The sequence below is a fragment of the Chiloscyllium punctatum genome, chromosome 26, assembly GCF_047496795.1.
Source record: "Chiloscyllium punctatum isolate Juve2018m chromosome 26, sChiPun1.3, whole genome shotgun sequence".
NCBI classification, from domain to species: domain Eukaryota; kingdom Metazoa; phylum Chordata; class Chondrichthyes; order Orectolobiformes; family Hemiscylliidae; genus Chiloscyllium; species Chiloscyllium punctatum.
The window spans coordinates 55,169,744-55,190,475 of NC_092764.1; the positions used below are offsets into that span (position 1 = coordinate 55,169,744).

A 20,732-nucleotide genomic window follows, 5' to 3' on the forward strand; every position below is an offset into this window, starting at 1 on the left:
ACATATTTTACTTTCCATTCACCATGTTTTGTTGTACAATTGCCCTTTTGTTTCAGTCATGGGCTTAGCTCAAGCTGTGCGTCATATGGTAAACTTCACATGGTGTTTCAGGAAAGAACATTTCCTACAATGAAGATTTCTTTAAAAAAACAATTTGGTTTTTAGATTAATTTTAAGGCAGAGTGGTGTTTATTGCCAATGTGGACAGATGCCGCTAACAGTTGTATAAAGCTTAATTGTTTTATTAACTTAGTTTAGTAGCTGTCTTCATCTTGCATTAGAAGCTTTTAGTATTTGTAGTTTAAAATGTTTGCTAAATACAACAATGATGGCTGTATGTGGATGCATTTTATTAAAATATACCAATAACATTGTGTAGGGTGTTCTTGTTGGATCTTTTATTGTATTTCCAAAGAGGGCTGCTTCCTCTTTGTGTAATGTGGTTACTGCAGCAGGATGTGTTGCTGCTTCGATTTGGTAGTCTCAATTTCTCAGCATAATCACTAAAGCTGTTACTGCAGAAATGTCGGCTAACTGTCAAGATATTTCGGAAGAGCTGCAAGGTAATTTTTGATTCTTGTTAATCCTAAATAATTACATTTTTATGTATCCTCTTCAGTAGCCCTGCACTTCAATTTTACTGGTGCAAGATAATTCTCTTGGAAACAAAGCAAATGGAGACTGAGCATACGGCATATGATTCACTCCTTAAAAAAACACCTGTAAAGTATTTAAATGTTTTAGATTTGTTTAGTCTAAAGTGGCATGTAGTGTAATACAAAACTAACTTGGTTTTGTTACAGCTGGAGCACATTCACATGTAATGTAATAGAAGCATGAGAATATCATTGGAAGCTAAGCAAAAATGTTTTAATGAAACATTAACTGGAACAGAATTGTCAACTTGAATCTTTTGTTGTCACTTTGATCAACTTGAGGGTTCCATTCAACACTTAATGGCCACATTTTCCGTAATGGGAGGATGCTGCATGTCTTGTGTGAATGCTGGAAAACAACAGTGGGGATACACAATTTATTGTAAAATAATTTACAAGGAAAATGGGTATAGAAACATTATTTAATTTGTACATTGTAGATATCTTTTAGGAAGAATATTTTTTAGTTGTGAACTAGAATATATCTAATCATTCTCAGAACTTACTATTTTTAAATAATGATTGTGTAACCACATTTTAATGTGTTAGCCAGAATTTTGCTCATGAACGCCCTGTTTTGAACATTAGCAAGGTCTCACTATGACGACATGGAAGTTCATGCACTTTCCAACTGCAAGTCTCTTGATTCTGTAGGAGTCATGATTCTTTGATCCTGTGCAAACCTTTGCATTGCTTTTACTGAAATTGCACTGTACAGTTTCCAGGCTAGTTATTGGGCAACAAGGGTTATCCATGTGGATAGCTGCAGATTGCATCATCTTGATATCATGTAGCAGTCTGACCCTGCTGTGTGTATGATACTATTAGGGAAGAAGGAAAGGGAGTGTACATATGGCAAAAGAGGCTGATCTCCTGGGAAGGTGCTGCAACTACAGAGTGCAGGTTGCTGCAGTGCTTTAAGGCCTCTCAAGCCAAGATTACACGTGTAACCATCTCAAATTGTGGGGAAAGCTGACGCTGCAGTATTATGGACTTCCAAATAAGTGGTTTGCATCGTTAGAACCCATCAGAGGTCCCACAATGGTGAATGTCACAGTTAATTAAACTGACCTCTAAGTCCGTGTTTCTATGAAAGCATCTCCATGTTTTGCAGTTAAATCACTAGAAATGTTGAACCTGAGTTCTATGTTTAATGAAATTATCTGCAAGTTCACCAATAGGCTGTCTATTGTACCGAGTATTATCTGGTAGACCGTCATTAACCCTTTTGGTGCCTTGAAGTGAGCACCTGCTCTGTTAGATCCTGTGGACCTGTCTGTTGGATCGCCAAGAGCAGCCTAATCTCAAGTTCAGACAATTCCAGCATTTCAGCAGATGCTTGTGAGAGACTCCAATTAAAAGATGTTGTGCCTTTGCTGAAAAAGCTCACCTGCTTGAGTTTCCACATTCTCTGCATCTGAAATGAAAAAAAGACAAGTGCAGCTTTGGCATGAAAGGAAAGAAGAGAAAATTGAGGCAGTAGGAGGTAACACTATCTGCAGCTTGTCATGTAGTGTGTGATAAAAACAAGTGAGAGAAAAAAGATAACCATAGGGATGAAGAAATCTTGTGTGATATTTCTAACAGTAGTACCTTCCATGATGGAAAACATTATTTCTTTGAAGGTCAAGAGGATAAGCAAGCAGCCTCTTACTCTTAGTGCCAGTCTGTTGACGTTGTCCTCAAAGAAATGAAGGAGAGCATTCAGAAAAACATTGTGAGGTGCGTTGTGAATGCAACTGGTATACTCTAACAGCCGATATATAAAATATGAGTTCTTGATAAGTTTATAATAGTGGTGAATGTGTGAATAGGAGAAGGAGGTGTGGTGGTGTGCAGCAGTGATTTGGAGGGAACATTGAGTGCTATTAGTCTGCAATTAATTTAAGTGAAACTGATGTGAACGGAAAAACAGCAGCAGTTCATACCTTAAAGATCAGAGATATGAATTTCATGCTGCATTGCAGCCATGATTTAGATGCCAGGCTCCTCACATTCAGGTACTCTGCAATCCTTTCCAATGACTTAAAATTCCCTCCACAAGCACTAGGCTTTATTTCAGAGATACAGAATTGAAAAGTGGTATAGATGTATTAATGGGAAACTGGTCAAGCAGATAAGGGAGAAGGAAATAGAGGGATTATAATGTTAAATTTAGGTAAGAAAAGATGGGAGCAGCCTAAAGAAAATAAATGTTGCCATGGAATTGTTCAGCCAAATAGTATGTTTCTATGCTATAGATCCTGTGTAATCATAAAAATCCATTTCACTATCCAGGGCAGAGTTTCCTTTATTCATATCTTGATAGAGCAGGGCCAACAGTATCAATAATTACATTAAAAACTGCATTGATTAATAGCAGACAATATAAATCAGGATTGCCTTTTAGGAATGTCACAGCAATTTGTGTAGATTTGTGGCTTTCATTGAACAATTCACTTTGTAGTCTAATATATTAAAATGAGAAAAACAATGGTAGCAATACTCGACAATGATGTTGGCTGCATAGTGGCATAGAGTGATTGGAAATGGATTTATACAGAACAGAATCAAAGTAAGGTACACCTCCAGCTAGTTCAGATAATGGGTATCCACTCTATCTATGCCTCTCATCATCTTGTACATCCCTCTCAAGTCACTTCTCACCCTTCTTTACTCCAATGAGAATAAATGGGTGTAGGAAGATGAAAGAAGCTTCCTAGAAGCAGTTGGAAAAACTTAAATCTTTAATAACTACTATCAATGCACATTACTGCTTCAAAGCAGAACACTTAAAAAAATTAAATAAGCTTCGTATAAAGCTAGAAACTTTTTTTAAAAATCACAGAGTTACGTGGAAGAGATTTCCATCAAAAAGTGGAGCTGGATTCACAGAATGGTTAGACCACACTTGGAATGTGGTTTTGTCACCTTTTAAAGGAAGGATGTGGAAGGTTTAGAGAGGGTGCAGGGGAGATTTACCAGGCTGCTGCCTGGACTAGAGGGCAGGTCTTACGAAGAAAGGTTGAGGGAGCTGGGGCTTTTCTCATTGGAGTAAAGAAGGGTGAGAAGTGACTTGAGAGGGATGTACAAGATGATGAGAGGCATAGATAGAGTGGATAGCCAGAGACTTTTCCCCAGGATGGAAATGGCTGTCACAAGGGGGCCATAATTTTAATGTGATTGGAGGAAGATTTGGGGGAGCTGTCAGAGGTAAGTTCTTTATACAGAGTGGTGGGTGCGTGGAATGCACTACCAGCAGTGGTAGTATTGTCAGATACATTAGGGCCATTTAAGTGACATGGATGCTAGTAAAATGTAGGGTATGCAGGTTAGTTTGATCTTAGAGTAGGATAAAAGGTTGGCACAGCATCGAGGGCCAATGAGCCTGTACTGTTCTATGTTTTACGTTACAGCACAAAGGAGGCTTTTTAGCTCATCATGTCACTTCAGGTCTCTGCATGTACATTTCTGTCAGTGCCATCTTGTACATCTTCAATTTTCAATCCTCTGACACCACCTGTGCATTTCAGGAGGATTGAAAGATTATGACCAGGCCCACAAATTCCACAAATACCTGATCAATTGAAAACCCCTTATTGTGCAGTTGCAGTAGCTCTTGCATATCAATCCCACCAGTTTTTATGGTGACTTTGGGACTGAGAGGGGCTTCCCTCTGCCTATAACTTACGGACAGTTATGGTGAAAAATCAATTTTAAAAAGAAAAATTTATCTTTAAAGAATAATATTGCAAAAATATCAGCTAAACCAGACTATAGCACATCATTAAACTAAAATATCAAAGAGCACGGTAGATGTTGAACTAGTACATTAAGAACAAATTTGAAATTCTGGTAGCATGCAGGAAGTGGATGGTTTACAGCAATGTAGACAACGTTGACAATACAGTCTTAGTAACAATGCACAAGGCTGCCTCTAGCAGCTTTCTTGTAGGAAAACCACAACGTATGCTGCTAACATGTCATTCTGCTATAACACGCGTTTTCTTAAAGCAAATTCTCTGTAACGCGATTGACACACAGTTTCTAAGGCATGACGTTTTAAAGCAGGTTAGTTATTCTGGCTCCATTAGTTTAAATGGTGCTGCTATTACAAGATTTTAAAATACTATTAGAAAAGTGCTTGGTGCCAACAATTCATAGACATTTTATATTCACTAAACATTGGCCAGGAATAAGGCCTTAAGTGTGTTTCTTTATTGTTATAACCAAAGAGTCTTGAAATTAATTACAGCATCCTTACCATCTCCCTAGCCAAGGTCTGATAGTTCACCAGTCTTTCCTCATTCATACAACTCAGTGATGCTTATCTCTTGTCCTGCTGAGACAAATATTTTCTTACCTTTTCAAAAATTCAACCTTGCTGTATAACAGCAAACCCAAATTTTTGGTCACCTTCCCTGACATTGATGGGGACAGTGTCTCAAAGCAGCTCAATGCATTTTAATGGAGCCCATAACTTTGGACATTAACCTAGATCTGTCTGTCACACTCATCTAATATTTAGTGTATGAGGGAATACCCAGCCACCAGCACGTTGTGCACTTGACTTCTTGGATGGAGCTCATCTGATTTAATTTAGTTCCAAAAGTGAATTTGCTCCTGCTACGCAGAAAGAATAGAACATACACCTGTAGGGTTTCTCCAGCACTTTTTGTTTTATACCATTTCCAGAGTTTCACCTCAAGCCATAGAGAACTATCATCAATTTGTGAGATTATCAGCAAAAACTATGGTTCAAAGAGATTAACTCAGTGTGTGTACAATATACAAGCTGCACTGCATGGAATTCAGTTGAATTCAGCCCTTCATTCCTGATGAAGGGCTTATGCCCGAAATGTCAATTCTCCTGCTGTTTGGATGCTGCCTGATCTGCTGTGTTTTTCCAGTACCACACTCTCGACTCCGATCTCCAGCATCTGCAGTCTTCACTTTCTACTAGTTGATTTTAACCTTACTGCAAAGCCTCTTTCAAGAATGCCCATCTTTAAGAGGTTGTCCTCCTCTCTCAACAAGGATCTCTCACTGCACCCCAAGGTCATCACTCATTCCTGATGAGAAGCTTATGCCCGAAAAGTCGATTCTCCTGCTCCTCAGATGCTGCTTGACCTGCTGTGCTTTTCCAGCACCACACTCTTGACTGCATGAAATTCATCAAAGATCCTCAGACTGCACCTTCCAACCCATGACTACTTCCATCTGGAATGATAAGGGCAACAGAAACATGAGAACACCTATAAATTCCCCTCCAAGCTCCTCACAATCTTGACTTGGAAAACATATCGCTGTTCATTCACTGTCATTGAGTCAAAATCCTGGAATTCCCTCCCTAATGGCATTGTGGGTCAAACCCACAGCATATGCACTACAGCGGTTTGAGAAGGCAGCTCACCAACACTTTCTCAAGGGGAACTAGGGAAGGGCAATAATGTTGACCAGCCATCAATGCTCACACCCCACGAAATAATTTAAATCAAAGCTTCACCTGAGGCAACTGTCGCAGGACTGCAGATTAGTGATTGGCTAAACATTAGACCTAAATAAACCTAGTTGGTTAATGCCCTTGCACATTCGGAGGCTGGAAGGTCATTTCACAATTTTTATTATTTTCAAAATGTAACTTACAGTTCGTAGTAGCTTTCAAGAGATTAACTGATAAGTCTCAGTGTTCCATCGACACTACTTAATAAAAGAGGCAAGCCATTTCTGACAGTGTTAAATAACATGAATCAGCCAAACTTGATTTTTTTTGAGTGAATAAAAATTAACTGTACAGAAATGGGCCTATTGGTCCTTATCTTTGTTAATGCTTCAGACTAGGTAGAAGGAATGGTACATACCCTGTGAAGATATAGGTGTGATGGCTGAATGATCACATTCTCCTCCTGAACTAACAAATCACAAAATTATATGTATAAAATGTAATATATTGTTTAAAGTTGTTCATAGTATTGGCAAATCTGATCTTACATCAATGTGTCAAAGAGTTTTTTTTTTGTTTACAGAACACATAACTAGAATTTTGCAGCCAAAGAAAATAGAATTTATGAAGAAAGTGAAATTAACAACAAAGTGCAAATCTGAAGAGAAAATATTGGTATGTTCATCAATGAGTGGGTTGTTCTGAAAAATTATGCATATCTATAATTGGAATAATGACATTCAAAACTATTTTTTTCCTTTCCCGTAACTTTAAGAAAGTATTAGTTCCACAAAATTGAATAAGAATGTCACAGGTTTGTATTGTCTTATACTGCACTCCATTAACCAATCTCCAGGATAACAACAGAGAGACTGCAGCTGATTTCATTGTCACTTGGTATGGAATGGTAAAATAAGAATATGGTTCAGCTTTGGAGCCTTTTCAAGTTGAATAACTTATTACTGTCTAGTTTCAATTATATTGGAGTGGCCATTTTGGAATGGTAATAGTGGGCTGCACATTGGTATACAATCTTTCCTTTAATAAATGATTGAAGAAAATTGAAAGGGAAAAATGTGTTCTATTATTGCTATTATTAGTCATTAACATCCCATGTTAAGGCAGTGCACCTTAAGAGTGATGGACCAAGCACTCACCCACTGCTTTGTTGCTTAGTTCTATCCAACTGATTGTTGTACACAACAAAATATATTGTGGGTTCTTGTCAATTAGACAAATAAACTTCACATTGGATATTCTTTTTATGTTCTTTGTTGGTGGTTACTATTTGTTAATACTTATCATCTTCAGTACCTTTAGAACAAAAAGCAACTATTCAGAAAATAAAACTAGAGGGAAGTATCATGTAAAGACTTCATAATCAAAAACATTAGTTATTAATTGTCAATTAAATGGTAATTCAGTATGAAGCCAAAAGATACTTTACTTGCAAATTCTTAAAATATTTAAATGGTTCTATGTTCTATAGCCTTCTGAGAATATTTACTATTTAAAACCTTTTATAAGAAAGCAGAAGTAACCTTTGCTGAAAGCCTTAGTAAATGAACCATTAAAAGCATGAAGGTCATAAATTCATTTCCAGTACCTATTAAGTTTAGTGATCTCAGTCATGACTGTTTAAGCAATAATACAATTTGGCCTCAGTACCTTAGGTGAGGGAATAGTAGAGATGCTTACCATCTGATTAAAAACTGTTTTGCCTAAAGTATGCATTGGTGGACAACTATCAAGTCTCACATGACAGCAAAAATATGGAAAATGACTGGTACCTAAGACAGAAACGCAAACAAAATTTATTAATTAATTCTAAGGAAGAGGAGGAGGAGGTGGTGGTGGTGTAGCAGGAAAGAAATTGGCAAGGGAACATTAATATGAAATATTATTGTTCGTTTTCATTTTTTAAAACAAAAAGCACTGTGCATCTGGAAGATGATTAAGGACTAGAAACACAAACTGCTAAGTGGCATGTATTGAAGTACACTGTGGTGAGATATGTGACATGGGTCTGTGCAAACGTTGAGAGCTCTTGGTGGTGCAAATAACATATATTGAGGTTTGATTGTTCATGATAGCTTATACCTTTAATCTTTGTAAGGCTTTGGTTTTAACCAGTCTGAACATGTGGTTGAGGCTAGGTGATGTGCACTCTGAGCAAAAGGAAAACTTTATAGAAGTTGGCAAGCGGAGGATTAGAAGCAAATACAAATGAGGTTCACTCAAAAATAAACAAATGAATCACCAGTATCCTCTCAGCCACCACTTTCTGATGGTAATTTACACAGAGAGCTTTTGGCAAAAGCTGAGAATTGTAAGGAATGCTAGGAGGAAGTTTATTTTTAGTGAAATGACTTGGAAAATATTGTGTGTATTTTCATCTTTCTCCCTTTTCCTACATCTTGCAATAAAATTTAGTGACTTCTATCTGCAAGAAGTTCAAACTTCTAAAGTGCCATGAAGCAGTCTGACACTTACTTGACAGATTGAAATGCAGGCATTCAAACAATCTACTGGGTGAAGCTGCCAACATCCTCACTGTTTCATGTGGTTTGGACTCTTCTCTGGGTCTGAATATCTATCTTCTATCTCTAGCACACTCAAATTATTTGGAAACCGAATACACCTTGATATTTATAATATCCTCAATCTCATTAAAGAATATTTTCAGAAACTACAGGAGTAAGGAAAACATTTAAAGAAATACCTTGCCACAAAGCTGTAAGGAAAAGCAAGATCATGTGACAATATCACTTCCTATGACTTCTAATTTTTTATTAGCATGTCACAGTCAGACCTAACCCCTTACTTTGCATCTCCCTTATTTGATTCTACCTATAGTGTTACAATATTGAATCTGGAGATCTTTATCTGCAAAACCCATGCATGCAGATATAAACAATGCTTGCAACTGCACATAAATTTCAGTAGCAACTCAACTGTTACAGCACAAGTAGCCTGATAGGGATTGGTTACAATCAGTCTTCGTATTCCTTTGGACAACTCTTCCCAGGCCATTATTAAAAAATGTTGAGTGAGTTGAGCCTGAAGCAATACCACATATGGATATGAGGAATGTAACTTGTTGTCAGAGACATTTTAAAGTATTCATTAAGGGCCCCTATAATTAATATTTAGATACATATTTTTTAACTTCACAAACATTTTAAGAATGCTTTCTGAAACAAATTTAAATTGAAAGAGCATTCATAGTTTATTGATAGCATTGATGGGTATTAATTTGAAGGATCCCATACCGCTAATGTTTTAGTAAATTAAACGGATCACCTCAGACAATAATACTATTTAAATGGCTGGATTAAAATTGCATTATGAATGTCAATGTTTAGTGGCAAATCACTGAAAACACTTATTTTGAATCAAGCAGTTAGCTTCTTAAATGCATGCAATGTGCCAGTTTTGGATCAGTGGTTGTGCTCTTGTTTCAGAGGCAGAAAGTTGTGGTTGCAAAGCCTGCATGAGACTTGAACACATACTCCAGGCTGACACTCGACTGCAGCATTGAAGAAATGCCATACTGAAAAGTGTTGTCTTTCAAATGAAATATTAAATTTAGGCAAAGGCAAAATACTGCAGATATTGGAAATTAAAAATAAAAACAATGTGCTCAAATATTCAGTAGATTTGGCAAGCAACAATTGAGAAAGTAACAAAGCTAGTGAAGTTTGTCACAAATTTCAAAACCTTGACGGCAGGACAAATTAGGGGTCTGATCTTGTCATCGCAGTGAGCCAGACCTGGGGACTTACTTTCCTGGAGGCAGCCTCTTAGTTGACCACCTTCTAGCTCACAACCTAAACAAGAAGAATGACCGGGCTTCTGATGTAGCTGGCATCTCTGAATACCTCAGCAACCTCACCAATAGGAATAGATGCTTTCAGGAAGCTTGGAGATCAAGAGGGCTTCTCAACAGCAAATTAAAAAGAAAATCAGAAGAGCCATGCAGGCACTTTAATTCATTCTAAAGGGGCAAAATTGAAGAACTGGGGATGTTAAAATTGCATGACATGTTGATTAATCCACATCTGAAGTGGTGTGCACATTTCTGGTCCCAACTTCCAAAAAAAAATACAAAGGTGTTGGATGAGGTGCAAAAATATTTACAAAGCTATTACCAGGATTTAAATGTAATTATTATCAAGAAAGACTAATCAGGGTGAAACTCTTTCCACTTAAGAAAGAAAAAACTGTGAGATGACTTAATACAGTTTTTTTAAAAACCGCTGAAGGATATAATAGTGAAAATTTCGATATTTCTACTTGTAGGGCATTTAAAACTAAACAATTCCAACAAGGAATTCAAGAGAAACTCCTTTGCTCATTGTAGTTAGAATGTAGAACATACTATCATAAAATTAAAACCAATAGCCTTAATTTATTTTGCAGTAAATTAGACAAGGACATGAAGGATAGTCACCCATATCAACTTAGGCATAAACTTATTCATGCAATAATGCGCAGTTGTTAAAACAAATGTGTAATAAATGTAGTCAGTTGTGGGCTAGTATTCATTGTACTTTTATAATGTGAAAAGAAAGCTGGCAAGATCAAATATGCAATTATAAATTGACTTGCACAACACTGGATGCCCTAAAGCAATTTCACAGCTATTGAAATACTTTGAATTGTTGTCACTCTTGTGGTCTGACAAAATATAGCAGTAAATATGTACACCCCCACATCCAAAGAACTGCAGATGCTAGAAGTCATACAAAAAGAGACATTGCTGGAAAAACTTAGAAGGTCTAGCAGCTTTTGTAGAGAGAAAGCAGAGTTAACATTGTGTTAAGTGTCTCTTCTTGCTGTACAAAGCAAGATTCCATGAAGGACAATGAGATAAATGACTACTTAATCTTTTGGTAATAACGTTAATGAAGAGATTAAGATTTAATTCAGAGTACAGAAATGACCAACATCTCATAGGTTACCTTTTTTAAAATCAACTGTGAAGCAAATATACTGTTTCAAGATTAACTTTTTTTAGTATAAAATGCAAAATGTTTAACAATGGAGGGAGCAAGCTACAATTCTTTTGGGATATGTACAGAGTTTTCCATTCATTCACTATGATTTGGATTTGCTTTTCTTGTGTGTTTGTTTTTAACTACAGCAATACCTTCTTAATATCCAAGGGTAAAGGAATGACTTGAACCCTAAGCAAAAGCACATGCAGTTAGTGTTACAGTCTCCAATTGGTTGCAAGTTTGACAAGAATACCAGTAAAGAGCCATTTATTTTTTTATTTCCCTAATTCTCTTCATGTAAAGAAAATAGTCTCAGAAAATACAGCTAAAGGTGAGAAAAGGGCACACTCAGGAAAATGTTTAAAAGTGAATAGTGTGAAAACTCTTTAAAGTACAAAAAAGATACCCTGAGGAATGTGTGAATGTTCAAGTTAGTAGGCCACTGCACCATGGCAACTTTTACCCTTGGGTTCTCGCAGAGTTGGCTGAAGAATTTTGTGAATCTCATCACCAATGCTTTCAAGTGCTCATGTCCTGGAGGTTCAGCATCAAAGTGATGCTTTATTTTAAACAAAGACAGTGAGACCTGTCAAATATACAGATCTTTAATCATTACTCAGTTTTTGGAAGTTGCTTAGGACTACAATGAAGGATGGCTTGAGAGATGGGTCTTAATTCGACATAGCCAGCATAGTTCTTTTAAGAACAGTTTAAATAGCATACTAGATTTAGGTTATGGATCCAATGGAAGATACAGTCAGTTCTGCTATAATGTGCGTTTCTTCAACATGAATTGGCTATCACGCAATTGAAGAATTTAGACCATTATTTGTAGAATGTGAACTTTCCTTACCTGTACTGGCTAGAGCCAGATTCTGGTCCCATTAGTTTAAATGGTGCTACTATTTCATGATTGTCTTATAACACAGGAATGGAACAATCACATTATATTAGAACAGACTGTACTGTACACAAATTTGTAAATGAAAAGACCCTGTCTCATACAACTGTATAAGGTTTGAGTCCATGGATCGAAGTCAAAATTGGATGATTGTCAGACAGCAACAACTTCTGATGCATATTTCAGGATGGCAATCAACATTGGTGATGGTTCATAGACTTTGGTGTTTAGATTGTTGGACACATTTTTGAGATCAATGGTTTGGATAATGGAATAAGATTTGAATGCCTGACCTGCTGTGCTTTTCCAGCACCACTCTAATCTAGACTCTGGTTTCCAGCATCTGCAGTCCTTGTTTTTACCTAATGGAATAAGATCTACAGGGTACAAGTTTGCAAGTGATAAATGTCATGATCATAGCTGATTTTGTGTAGACTTAAGTATTAGATATTATGCAGTACCATGAATGTATCATAAAAAAACTGATGATACTGTAAGGTACACTTTATAATACATATGGCATTACATGACCTAGTGCTGGAAAATTAGACAGCACATATTCTGAAGTTAGTCAGCAATTCAGATGAAATGTTGTGAAACCTGCAGTTTAATACATGGCATCAAATGTTATTCCTTTAGCGTAAGATAAAACATTATACAGGAGACCTCTCAGCCCATCGAATCTGTGCTGGGTCTCTCAAGAGCAATTTAGCAAGTACCATTCTCTGACTTTTCCCTGGAAATTTTCTGGGCAGTATTCAGAGGAAGTTCAAGCGGTGAAAAAAATAAGAAACTGATTAGCCAGGATTCTACTAAAGTCAGTGTCGTTAGATCTGTCATTGGTGAGACTACAGCTGGAGAACTATGCGTAAGTTTCTCCTAACCTCTGTTTTAAATTATTGGATGGAAGGCTGATAAGTTAATTCCAGAGGTAAGTTATCTTCCGTGCGCCTACTGCAAAGAGCAAATCAAGAATTGACAGAAACATTTAAAATTATGAGGGGCTTAGCCAAGATTCTTGGTTGTGTATAAAATTCAAGAACAAAAGCTCAGTTTTATGTGAAGGATAATAAAACATAAATGAGTACAGTTGAGGAAATGAAGGGAAAAGTTGAGAGTTTGGTAAAGGGAAAGAGAGGGAAAGAAAGTGTTTTTACTTTGCAACCCTCCTTGCCCTGTACAATTGGTTCTTGTTTAACTGTAAGGTTGAGTATCCGATAAGTGGTTAAGGTGTATTCTTTTCTTAAGTTTCCAAGCTGTTTAAATTGTTATTAATTAATTAAAACTCATTAAGGAATGCAGAACAGGTGACGTGTCACGGCTGCAGCATTTGGGAACTCCTGGACACCATTGTGATCAATGGCAAACATGTCTGCAATTATCTTTGAAATTCAAGCAACTTTAGCTCAGAGTTTATGAGCTGAAAGCTCAACTACAGAGACAGCTACACATCAGGAAGGTGGAAAATGACTTAGATTGTTCCTATCAGGAGGAAGCCACATCACTGAGGGTAGGGTCTTCTGATTTAGTCAGTGATCAGGAGCAGGAGGGTCTGATTGTGAATGAAGCATTTAAAGGGACCCAGAGGGTATGCATATCATCCTCTCTAATTGTCAAATAGATTGAGGTTATCTTGGGCTGTTTGGATGAGGACAGGCTCTGCATGGTAAATTAGCAAACTGATTAGAAATTTGTGATATTGGGAACTATTCAAGCAGTAAGGAGGAGACAGTAGGAGATAGCATATTGAGGGTGACTAGCATCTTCCTCTGCATCAACAGTGAGAATCTAGATGATTTTATTGCTTTCTTGGTGTGAGGATTCAGGAGGACATCTGCTCAGGGATGGAGAGGAACTTATAGTTGAAGGAGGAAGTTCCAGCCGGCATGGTGCATGTGGTACCAATGACATAGGTAGAATTAAAAAAAGACGTTCTGCACAGAGGGTATGAGAAGCTAGGGTCTAAATTGTAAAGGTTAAATCACCAGATTATAACTTGAGCTATATGCAATTTGACACAAGGTATAGAGATAAATACATGGCTTAAAAGGCTGACGTGGGATAAGTGAGAACCAGCTCATGACGCATTGTCCCTAGTACTGGATCCACATCTGAACTGTGCTGGGGTCAGTGATCTTGCAAACTGCATAGGAAAATAGTGATTTAAACTGAAAGGGATCAAATGTGGAAAGACATGAAATGTCAAAAAAAAGATTAGGCAAGGTAAGACAGAAAATGTATTATGGGAAATGAGGGTCAGAGAATATGAGGAAGGGACAGACTGGGAAAAAAACCTAAGAATGCACCAACAATCAACATAAGCTGTTACAAAGATAACAAAAGACAAAACTAAAGGCTGCGTGTCTGAATACAAGTAGCATTCATAACAAAGTAAACAAATTGATATTGCACATTGAAGTAAATAAATATTATCTGATAATCACTTCAGAGACATGGCTGCAGGATAACAAGGACTGTGAGCAAAATATTGAGGGTTACATGACACTCAAGAGAACTAGAAAAAGAGGTAGAAGTGGAGGGGTGGCACTGTTAATCATGGGTGATATTTGTACAATATCAAACAAAATAGTTTGAGATGATTTTTGTTTAGGAGATTAGGATGTAGAATTGTTATTTGGATGGAGTTAGAGAATAGCAGAATGAATTTGTCATTAGTGGGAGTGGCCTACCACTACAATGCTAGTAACCACAATAAAGAACAAAGTATACTGGAAGCAATTTTGAGTACTTGTGATAAGGGAATGACAATAATCATGGATGACTTTAATATACATATCGACAAATTTAGACTGGCAGCAACAGGCTAGATAAGAAGTTCTTAGAATGCTTTCAAGGTAGTTTCTTATAGCAGCATTCTCTAGAATCAGTATTGTGCAATGCGAAAGGATTAATTCAAGGCCTCAGAATAAAGGCATCTCTAGGTAGCAGCAACTACAATATATTGAATTTTGTGTTGAGTTTGCAAGGGAGAAGATGAGGATCAAAGACGAGTATTTTAGTCTTAAATAAGGGTAATTATGTGGGCATGAAAGCTGAGCTAGTTAAAGTGACTAACTTACTAGGCTAGAGGATAAATCAATTAATAACAGTGGCAGACATTTAAAGGGATATTTCAAAATACTCACAATAAATACATATGACTATTGTGAAGAAAAAATTCTAAAAGGGAAGACTTCATTCATGGTTAAGTAAAGAAGTTAGAGAAAAATCAAACTTAAGGAAAAAGGACACACCTGCATTGTTTTGGAACTTGTTGCATTGTTTTGGAACTTTGGAAAAAAAAGTCAAAACAACAGCAGTTTTAAAAGGGAGAAGAACAAAGGAAGCACATGGTGAGGTCAGTGCAGGAGAGAGAGAGAGAGAAAGAAACTGACAGAGCAGTGAACCTGCACAGTTACTGCCTTTGTTGTTTGAATTCATGTATCGCTGGACATCGGAGTGCATCTGGGAAAATTAGCAAACAGTGAAATTCACAACTGATCTTGGAGGAACTGTTTGGGTGAAGTCCACAGCACAGAAGCAGATAAGCGTATTGTATTGTTTTTAAGTATGTCCTACAGAAAGTCTGCAGTAGTGAGTAGAGTGGGTTCTTTCTTGATTATATGTTTTTTGAGATATGTCTTGTGATTAAACTTAAAATATAAGCCATAACTATTAATTTAACCTAGGACAGTGTTTTGTAGAGGAATAAGATGGTGTTATTTTCTGGGTCTGTAGATTGTGAAGGAGCAAAAATGGCCTTTGGTAAAGTGATATGTGCTTCTTATCAGATGTGTGAGTTTAAAGAGAGTTTAAGGGTTACTGCAGATTATATCTGCAATAAATGCTGTTGGTTGCAAATCTTATCAGATCGAATGGATCGGTTGGAGAGACAGTTAGAAGCAATGAGGAATTTGCAACACCAACAGTATGTGATGGATGGCAGTTATAGGAAGGGGAGAAGTCTCAGACACAGTCACATAGATGGGTTAACTCCAGGAAAGGTAAGAGACATAGGCAGCTAGTGCAGGAGTCTTCTGTGGCTCCACCCATTTCAAACAAGTATGCTGTTTTTGAAAATGTAGGGGGTGATGGATTCTCAGGGGAACGTAGCACGAACAGCCAAGTTTCTGGTATTGAGACTGGCTCTGATGCAACGAGGGGTACGTTGGGTTCCAAGAGATCAATTGTGTTAGGGGACTCTCTAGTCCAAGGTACAGACAGACATTTCTGTGGCCAGCAGCGAAAAATCAGAATGGTGTGTTGCTTCCCTGGTGCCAAGACCAAGGATGTCTCAGAGAGGGTGCAGAATGTGCTAAAGGAGGAGAGGGGCCAGCAAGAGGTCAGTGTACACATTGGAACCAATGACGTAGGAAGGGGAAAGATTGAGATTCTGAAGGATGATTACAGAGAGTTAGGCAGGAATTTATAAAGGAGGTCCTGAAGAGTAGTAATATCCAGATTACTCCCAGTGCTACAAGCTAGTGAGGGCAGGAATAGGAGGATAGAGCAGATGAATGCATGGCTGAGGAGCTGGTGTATGGGAGAAGGATTCTCATTTTTGGATCATTGGAATCTCTTTTGGGGTAGAAGTGACCTGTACAAGAAGGACGGTTTGCATCTAAATTAGAAGGGGACTAATATACTGGCAGGGCTAGAGCTGCTTAGGAGGATTTAACTCGTAAGGTTGGGGGGGGGATGGGACTAAAGGAGATAGTGAGGAAAGAGATCGATCTGAGACTGGTACAGTTGAGAACTGAAGCGAGTCAAACAGTCAGGGCAGGCAGGGACAAGGTAGGACTAATAAATTAAACTGCATTTATTTCAATGCAAGGGGCCTAACAGGGAAGGCATATGAACCCAGGGCATGGTTAGGAACATGGGGCTGGGATATCATAGCAATTACAGAAACATGGCTCAGGGATGGCCAGGAATGGCAGATTAATGCTCCAGGATACAAATGCTACAGGAAGGATAGAAGGGGAAGCAACAGAGAAGGGGCAGTGGCATTCTTGATAAAGGATAGCATTACAGCAGTGCTGAGGGAGGATATTCCCAGAAACACATCCAGGGAAGTTATTTGGGTGGAACTGAGAAAAATGAAAGGGATGATCACCTTATTGGGATTGTATTATAGACCCCCTAATAGACAGAGGGAAATTGAGAAACAAACTTGTAAGGAGATCTCAGCTACCTGTAAGAATAATAGGGTGGTTATGGTAAGGGATTTTAACTTTCCAAACATAGACCGGGACTGCCATAGTGTTAAGGGTTTAGATGGAGAGGAATTTGTTAAGTGTACACAAGAAAATTTTCTGATGCACCTACTAGGGAAGGTGCAAAACTTGTCGTACTCTTGGGAAATAAGGCAGGGCAGGTGACTGAGCTGTCAGTGGGGGAGCACTTTGGGGCCAGCGGCCATAGTTCTATTAGATTTAAAATAGTGATGGAAAAGGATAGACCAGATCTAAAAGTTGAAGTTCGAAATTGGAGAAAGGCAAATTTTGATGTATTAGGCAAAAACTTTCAAAAGCTAGTTGGGGGCAGATGTTCGCAGGTAATGGGGCGGCTGGAAAAAATGGGAAACCTTCAGAAATGAGATAACGAGAATCCAGAGAAAGTATATTCCTGTCGGGGTGAAAGGGAAGGCTGGTAGGTATAGGGAATGTGGGATGACTAAAGAAATTGAGGGTTTGGTTAAGAAAAAGAAGGAAGCATACGTAAGGTATAAACAGGATAGATCGAGTGAATCCTTAGAAGAGTATAAAGGCAGTAGGAGTATACTTAAGAGGGAAATCAGGAGGGCAAAAAGGGGACATGAGATAGCTTTGGCAAATAGAATTAAGGAGCATCCAAAGGATTTTACAAATACATTAAGGACCAAAGGGTAACTAGGGAGAGAATAGGGTTCCTCAAAGATCAGCAAAGTGGCCTTTGTGTGGAGCCGCAGGAGATGGGGCAGATACTAAACGAGTATTTTGCATCAGTATTTACTGTGGAAAAGGATAGGGAAGATATAGAAAGTAGCGAAATAGGTGGTGGCACCTTGTAAAATGTCCATATTACAGAGGAGGAAGTGCTGGATGTCTTGAAACACATAAAAGTGGATATATCCCCAGGACCTGATAAGGTGTACCCTAGAACTCTGTGGGAAGCTAGAGAAATTGGGGCGGCACGGTGGCACAGTGGTTAGCACTACTGCCTCACAGGACCAGAGACCTGGGTTCAATTTCCACCTCAGGTGACTGCCTGTGTGGAGTTTGCACATTCTCCCCGTGTCAGCGTGGGTTTCCTCCGGGTGCTCCAGTTTCCTCCCACAGTCCAAAAATTTGCAGGTTAGGTAAATTGGCCATGTTAAATTGCCCATGGTGTTAGGGGTAGGGGTAAATGTAGGGGAATAGGTCTGGGTGGGTTGCGCTTTGACGGGTCAGTGTGGACTTGCTGGGCCGAAAGGCCTGTTTCCACACTGTAAGTAATCTAATCTAAGTGATTACTGGGCCTCTTGCTGAGATATTTGTATCATCGATAGTCACAGGTGAGGTGCTGGAAGACAGGAGGTTGGCTAACGTGGTGCCACTCTTTAAGAAGGGTGGTAAGGAGAAGCCAGGGAACTATAGACCAGTGAGCCTGACGTCAGTGGTGGGCAAGTTGTTGAAGGTAATCCTGAGGGACAGGATGTACATGTATTTGGAAAGACAAAGACTGATTAGGGATAGTCAACATGGCTTTGTGCGTAGGAAATCATGTCTCACAAATCTAATTGAGCTTTTTGAAGAAGTAGCAAAGAGGATTGATGAGGGCAGCGCGGTAGACGTGATCTATATGGACATCAGTAAGGTGATCGACAAGGTTCCTAATGGGAGACTGGTTAGCAAGGTTAGATCTCACGGAATACAGGGAGAACTAGCCATTTGGATACAGAACTGGCTCAAAGGTAGAAGACAGAGGGTGGTTTTGGAGGGTTGTTTTTCAGATTGGAGTGCCAAAAGGATTAGTGTTGGGTCCTCTACTTTTTGTCATTTACATAAATAATTTGGATGCGAGCATAAAAGGTACAGTTAGTAAGTTTGCAGATGACACCAAAATTGGCGGTGTAGTGGACAGCGAAGCAGGTTACCTCAGATTACAACAGGATCTTGATCAGATGGGCCAATGGGCCGAGAAGTGGCATATGGAGTTTAATTCAGAGAAATGAGAGGTGCTGCATTTTAGGAAAGCAAACCTTAGCAGGACTTATACACTTAATGGTAAGGTCCTAGGGAGTGTTGCTGAACAAAGAGACCTTGGAGTGCAGGTTCATAACTCCTTGAAAGTGGAGTCGCAGGTAGATAGGATAGTGAAGAAGGCATTTGGTATGCTTTCTTTTATGGTCAGAGTATTGAGTACAGGAGTTGGGACGTCATATTGTGGCTGTACAAGACATTGGTTCGGCCATTGTTGGAATATTGCATGCAATTCTGGTCTCCTTCCTATCAGAAAGATGTTGTGAAACTTGAAAGGGTTCAGAAAAGATTTACAAGGATGTTGCCAGGATTGGAGGATCTGAGCTGTAGGGAGAGGCTGAACAGGCTGGGGCTGTTTTCCCTGGAGCATCGGAGGCTGAGGGGTGACCTTATAGAGGTTTATAGAATTATGAGGGGCATGGATAGGGTAAATAGACAAAGTCTTTTCCCTGGGGTGGGGGAGTCCAGAACTAGAGGGCATCGGTCTAGGGTGAGAGGGGAAAGATATAAAAAGGACCTAAGGGGCAACATTTTCATACAGGGGGTGGTAGTTGTATGGAATGAGCTGCCAGAGGAAGTGGTGGAGGCTGGTATAACTGCAACATCTAAAAGGCATTTGGATGGGTATATGAAGGGATATGGGCTGGCAGGTGGGATTAGATTGAGTTGGGATATCTGGTCAACATGGTTGGGTTGGACCCATGCTGTACATCACTATGACTTTATGACTCTAACTATGCAAAGATAGGTGTGAAGTCAGATGGTTGAGCATAGAACAGTACAACAAAGGAACAGGCCCTTTACCCAACCATGTCTGTGCTGACCACGATGCCATTCTAAACTAATCCCATCTATCTGTACATCCCTGACTGTTCATATGTCTGTCTAAGTGCCTCTTACAGTTTGCTAATGTGTCTGCTTCGATCACTTCCCCTGGATTGAACAGAATGTAAGAAGAACATGGAATGCCTAAAAGGTTACTCAGGAGGAAGAAATTACAGTATAAGAGGAAGCTAGCTGGAAATGTGAAAACGGAGAGCAATTAAACAAAAAATGTAAAGTGAGTGTTCATCCGAGAGAGAGAGAATGGAGAGTTAATAGCAGATAATAAGGAAACAGTGAATGAAATTAACAAATATTTTTCTTTTTTTCATATAAAAGGATATATAAAACATTCCAAATAGCTGTAAATCAGGAAGAATGGGAGGGAGGAAAGTACAAAATTATCACCAGCAGGGAAGCAGTAATAAGCAAACTAATGGACTGCAGGCTGACAAATATCAGGTCGAGAGGGACTTCACCGTAGAATCTTTAAGGATGTGGCTAATGAGTTAGTAGATGCATTTTCCAAAAATTCATAAATTCATGATAGGTTCCAGGAGCCTGGAAAGTAATTAATCTAACTCCTCTCTTCAACAGGGAAATAGGAAAAAACAGGAAAATATTGTCTACTTGGCTGATGTCTGAAACAAAACAGAAATTGCTGGAAAAACTCAGCAGGTCTGACAAAGGATAGAATTAACATTTCAG

At 38.6% G+C, this 20,732-nt stretch overlaps 1 protein-coding gene across 1 annotated transcript in view; it reads left to right on the top strand.

Moving 5' to 3' along the window:
* The first annotated feature begins 523 nt into the window (after positions 1-523).
* Positions 524-20,732, top strand: part of carmil2 (capping protein regulator and myosin 1 linker 2) — a 197,408-nt gene continuing 177,199 nt past the window's right edge. Inside the window, exons 1-2 of the mRNA XM_072547440.1 lie at positions 524-563; positions 6,662-6,753. Of these exons, the coding sequence (XP_072403541.1) occupies positions 524-563; positions 6,662-6,753 (132 nt within the window). The remainder of the gene's footprint in view (positions 564-6,661; positions 6,754-20,732) is intronic.